The 4,641-nt window shown below is 35.8% G+C and overlaps 1 protein-coding gene across 1 annotated transcript; it reads left to right on the top strand.

Moving 5' to 3' along the window:
• Positions 1 to 23: 23 nt before the first annotated feature.
• On the top strand, positions 24 to 3,688 carry LOC129232720 (uncharacterized). Its single transcript, XM_054866834.1, has 3 exons — positions 24 to 64; positions 413 to 1,239; positions 1,339 to 3,688. The coding sequence occupies exons 1-3, from the start codon at positions 24 to 26 to the stop codon at positions 3,573 to 3,575; spliced, it is 3,105 nt and encodes a 1,034-aa protein (XP_054722809.1). The 3' UTR covers positions 3,576 to 3,688.
• The last annotated feature ends 953 nt before the right edge of the window (positions 3,689 to 4,641 follow it).

Genomic DNA, 4,641 nt, shown 5'->3' with positions numbered 1-4,641 from the left:
GACCTGACTCGCACTCTGCTACCATGGTAACGATATTTACCACAGGCAGAGGCGGTTGGAGGTGGTGCAGGAATGACAAGTCAGGTGATTAAAAAAAAGAAGAAAAGCTTAGATAATTTGATGAGATAGAAGTCACTTAGAATTAAAATTACAATTTACTTTTACAGAACAGTTTTATTACATTACATTTTTTTACAGAAACGGAATTTTTTTCTGAAAAATTCTTTAATTTCATCTGTTTTCTCTACGATTCCTCATCTTTACATTTTCTGAATTAAAATAATTGAATCACTGCTTAGATAAGTGAGAGCGTGCTTTTTTTTTCACTTTTTCTTTGCTTTTTTTAGTGTTTTCTTTTCTTTTCTTTTCTTTTTTCCGCTTCGGAAACTTCGCCTCAACTCTTTTATATAAGTCTTGAAAACAATATGGAGAACCCCGCGCACGTTTACACAACGGGGATTCCAATGTCAGAGAAAGGAAATTTTGGTCAGAATAAGTATGGCTGCGTTAGTGGTGAGACGTTAGATTTAGAACACATCAACAAATTGGATGATCACAATTATCCATGTGATTCTCAACTAGTCTTGCGTGATTTAAGCTGTGAGAATAGTGAGTTCATTAACAATTCGATTCAAGATGGCTTCCAATCAGAAATACTGTGCAGTTTTATCTGTGATGCCGGCTTACCATCGAATGATGACCCTCTTGTGGATGGAACATCTTTGGAGATGGATGCGATTACCGAATCGGATTCGCATATTAAATTCATTAATTCTCCAGGAACATCTTTTTCTGACAAACTATGCGCCTTTTCGTCGATGGAAGTTCCGGTGCCAAACCTCGACGAACAGCTAGAAAACTATTTACTTCCCGAGTTTAAAGTAATAGAACACAAACCTCATGCTTCAGAATCTCTTGAGGAGCAGCAAAGAACGGTTACGGAAACCATATCGGCGATTGCAAAAAGTTTTGGGCTGGAAGATCTGCTTCCTGATACATTTCAAGTAGATGGCAATAAAGATGTTCTCTCTGAGTCGATGGAAACTAACAGTTTATGTGATGGTAGCGCTGAAAATATTACAGGGATATCTTTACATGATTTTGAGAAGTGTGGTGATATACGATCGCCTGATTCTACTTTATGTCTACAAGAACATTTTGATACAGAAGCGGAAAAATATGTTTTGGACAGCTTGGAAATATTAAGTGATCCCTGTGAAGCTAATCATAGCTCTTTTGGTACTGTCACAAAATCTGAGTACCCTAATTTATTAAAGGAATGCAACAACAAAAATTTCTTAAATGTTTCTGAAGTCAATGCATTGATAAATCACAAAGATGATCAACATTTTGAAGTAGAAATTGACGCATCTACACAGGGTATTGATAGTACTGTTGATATGAACCAAGATAATCCTGAATTTTGCCAAGAAATTGGAAATGTCATAAATGCAGAGTTCGTTAATGACATACCCATTGTTAGCATTTCTGAAGATCAAGATCAAAACGCCAAAGAAAATTCCCAGGCATGTTCCAGTTCTGGAACAGTAGTTATTACTAGAGATAAAACTTCACGGAAAATGCAAATAGTATTGACCTTAGGTCAAGGGCAAAAGGTATACGATATTGATACTGAAGATATTGGGTGTAATGAACAACCACTAGATTTAGAGTTTCAAGAACCTATTAGTGATGAGAATTTGACTGAAGAATTGACAGAATCGCCTAACATTGTTAATTTCTCAGAAGACAAACATGTTTCTGTTCCTGAGGAAACTGAATCAGAACACAATGATGACCCTGAAGAATTAGAATCGAATATCCAACATGCTAATTTGGCAGAATTCATATCCAATTTACCTGTCACCAACAAAGCTAGGAGAGGGAAAACATGGGTTTGTCCCATCGAAGATTGTGGACAGATCTTGGATAAAGAATGCAAACTCAGGGTACATATGATCAATCATAATGGCGCCAGACCATATAAATGTGAAGTCGAAGGGTGCGATTGGGCCTTCACTACTCTATACAGGTTAAGAAGGCATGTAGAAACTCATTTTGGATCAAAAGATTATGAGTGTGATTTTGAAGGTTGCAATAGAAAATTTACTACTGTTTACAATTTAAAGACTCACAAAAAGCGACACAAATGGCCAAATTCCCTCACTTGTCCGTCAAAAAATTGCAAAATGAGCTTCGCAAATCGTAGAAAATTAGAATTGCATCTCAGGGTTCATGAAGATGTTGAAGCACCTTATAAATGTTCTTTGTGTGGCAAGCAATATTATTCTGCAAATTGCATTGCATCTCATTACCGTACACATCAGTACAATGAGGATGATTTTAAATGTCCATTTCAAGGTTGTGGCAAAGTATATGATAAAATATGCAGGCTCCGTCAACATATCAGACATCATACTGGTGATCGTCCTTACTCGTGCCCCGCAGAGGGGTGCAAGTGGAGTTTTATGAGTGCCAGTAAACTGACAAGACATATGCGCAAGCATACGGGTGAACGTAAATTTGTCTGTACTGAACCTGGTTGCGGTAAATCTTTCATGAGACCAGAACATTTGAAAGGACATATTGTCATTCATTCGGGAGACAAACCTTTCGAATGTCCTCATGAAAATTGCAATGCAAGATTTACTGCTAAATCTAGTCTTTATGTTCATGTGAAAAAGCATTGTCCTAGTGTGTTAAAAGTTGTTTATCCTTGTCCAGCTCCATCCTGTATCAAAAAGTATAACAGCAAAGCAACCCTCAAACAGCACCTCCAGAAGTTTCATCCGGAAGTGATGGCCAATGGTAAAGAATTAAATATAGCCGAGAAATTGGAATTGACTATGCCTGTTTCTGTGGTGAATCAGGACTCTGGGAAATCTCTTCAGTTTTTGGAAATAGAGGAAGGCATCACAGATGATCCCGATTCAAATTTAAAGCTGGAGTTGTTGAAAGCATCTGAACAATCGGTGAAAAATGATGCTCCCTTATCGGTTAACACAAACTCTTGCCCCGTCATAATCAATACAATACAATGCTTGGACCTATCTTACAAAGCTGTGCCAAAATCATCTAAAGCCAATGTAAAAGAACAGTCATCTGCTAAAAATGCTAAACCTACAAATTTGAATTTTCCGTCGGTAACGTTAATTCATACAAATGTAGGAGGTTGTGCAAGGACTGATTATTATTGTGATTATATTAAAAAATGTGAACCAGAACCTAGTAACATAGATTTAAATGAAAACACGAGTGATGATACAAAAAATTATTTATCTCATAGTCATTCAAGTATGGTTGTAAAAACCCCCGACATAATGCTTGCGTCTTCTCTCATTTTTAATGATCACACACCAGAGCATGTGTTAAAAAGTCATTTCTCCCATGATGAATCTTCAACTAGCCATAGCTTATATCATGATGACATACTAGCTAATAGCTCAACTTTTGGAACTGAACTCATACCCGTATCACTTTTGTCAGATGGAGGGGAAAGTAACTCTTCTGTTGTGTTTTCTGAACAAAATGTTGATGCGTTTCGTGATTCGATCCATTTACATGATTTGGATTGATGTTAGTTGTTTAATAGGTTTTAAAAATGTACATATAGTTTTGCTTATTTGTACAATTTTTACTTAAAATTTGTTAAAGTTGAAATTTTTTACCTGTTACATCTATTTTTAATATTGTCTATAACAATCAAGCTGCCATAACTGCAACTTTTAATGTTTCTTATATCAAAGTGTAGCATAAGTTGTAAAATAGAAATGATAAAAATGGGTTGGCTTAAGTTTGCACTGCCCAGAGCAGTATCAATTAACCACCTTTTTTTATGAAAACACCCAATGATGTCTTAAAAAAGAAATGTCCCGTTCCCAACATAGAATTTTCAGTTAAAGAGCAGTGAAATATGAGTAATTGCTTTAGTTATTTAGTTTATAGTGACAACTCTGTTAAGGCTTATTTCAGTCTCTTCAATCACCCATATAAACTAATTATGAACGTCTGTCTAAACTAGGCTACAGCATTATAAATATTCTGGATGGCATAAACACAGATTTTCACTATTCAAAAATAATCCTTGTCTTGAAGCAAAATCAAAGCTGTGTGTTATTAGCTCCCCTTAATCAGTGATGCCCACCTTTGGGGAGGAGATCTGTGTGTTATTTGGGGGGGGGGATGCCCTTGCTCTTGGAGGATGGCACCCCTGCCTTATTCTACTAAACTATGATTGCACTCTTCTGAGGCACATCAATTTCTAAATTTTCCATGCAAGTTTGCTTGTTGTCTCACAGCTTTAAAAAAATAGTTCTTCAAGATGGTGTTGGTGACCAGAACATATTTGTTCATCTTGTGTGTTTGTGCTACATTAAAATGTACTAATCTGGTTGATCTACTTAACTTTAACATGTGTTAATTGTAGTGTTATTAATTTCTGAGTGTTATATGTCAAAACACCTGACTGTAAAGGAGATGAAACGATGCTTATATTTATAATAAGGAGTATTTAGTGATGTGAATTTAACCTGAGAAACAATACTCTCTATTAAATCATGGTATTGTCATTCGCATACCTGTGAAATAAAAATTGGTTGCAATGATTAACACATTTATATACAATGTTAAGTTAAACTGTCA

The sequence above is a fragment of the Uloborus diversus genome, unplaced genomic scaffold, assembly GCF_026930045.1.
Source record: "Uloborus diversus isolate 005 unplaced genomic scaffold, Udiv.v.3.1 scaffold_1323, whole genome shotgun sequence".
NCBI classification, from domain to species: domain Eukaryota; kingdom Metazoa; phylum Arthropoda; class Arachnida; order Araneae; family Uloboridae; genus Uloborus; species Uloborus diversus.
The sequence above is the reverse complement of the archived record's forward strand: the minus strand, read 5'-3'. Positions and strand labels throughout refer to the sequence as shown.

Coding starts and splice junctions, on each gene's coding strand:
- LOC129232720 (XM_054866834.1), top strand. CDS start 24: ATGGTAACGATATTTACCACAGGCAGAGGCGGTTGGAGGTG. Junction 65..412: donor GGCAGAGGCGGTTGGAGGTG/GTGCAGGAATGA, acceptor CTTTTATATAAG/TCTTGAAAACAATATGGAGA. Junction 1,240..1,338: donor AGCTAATCATAGCTCTTTTG/GTACTGTCACAA, acceptor TAAATCACAAAG/ATGATCAACATTTTGAAGTA.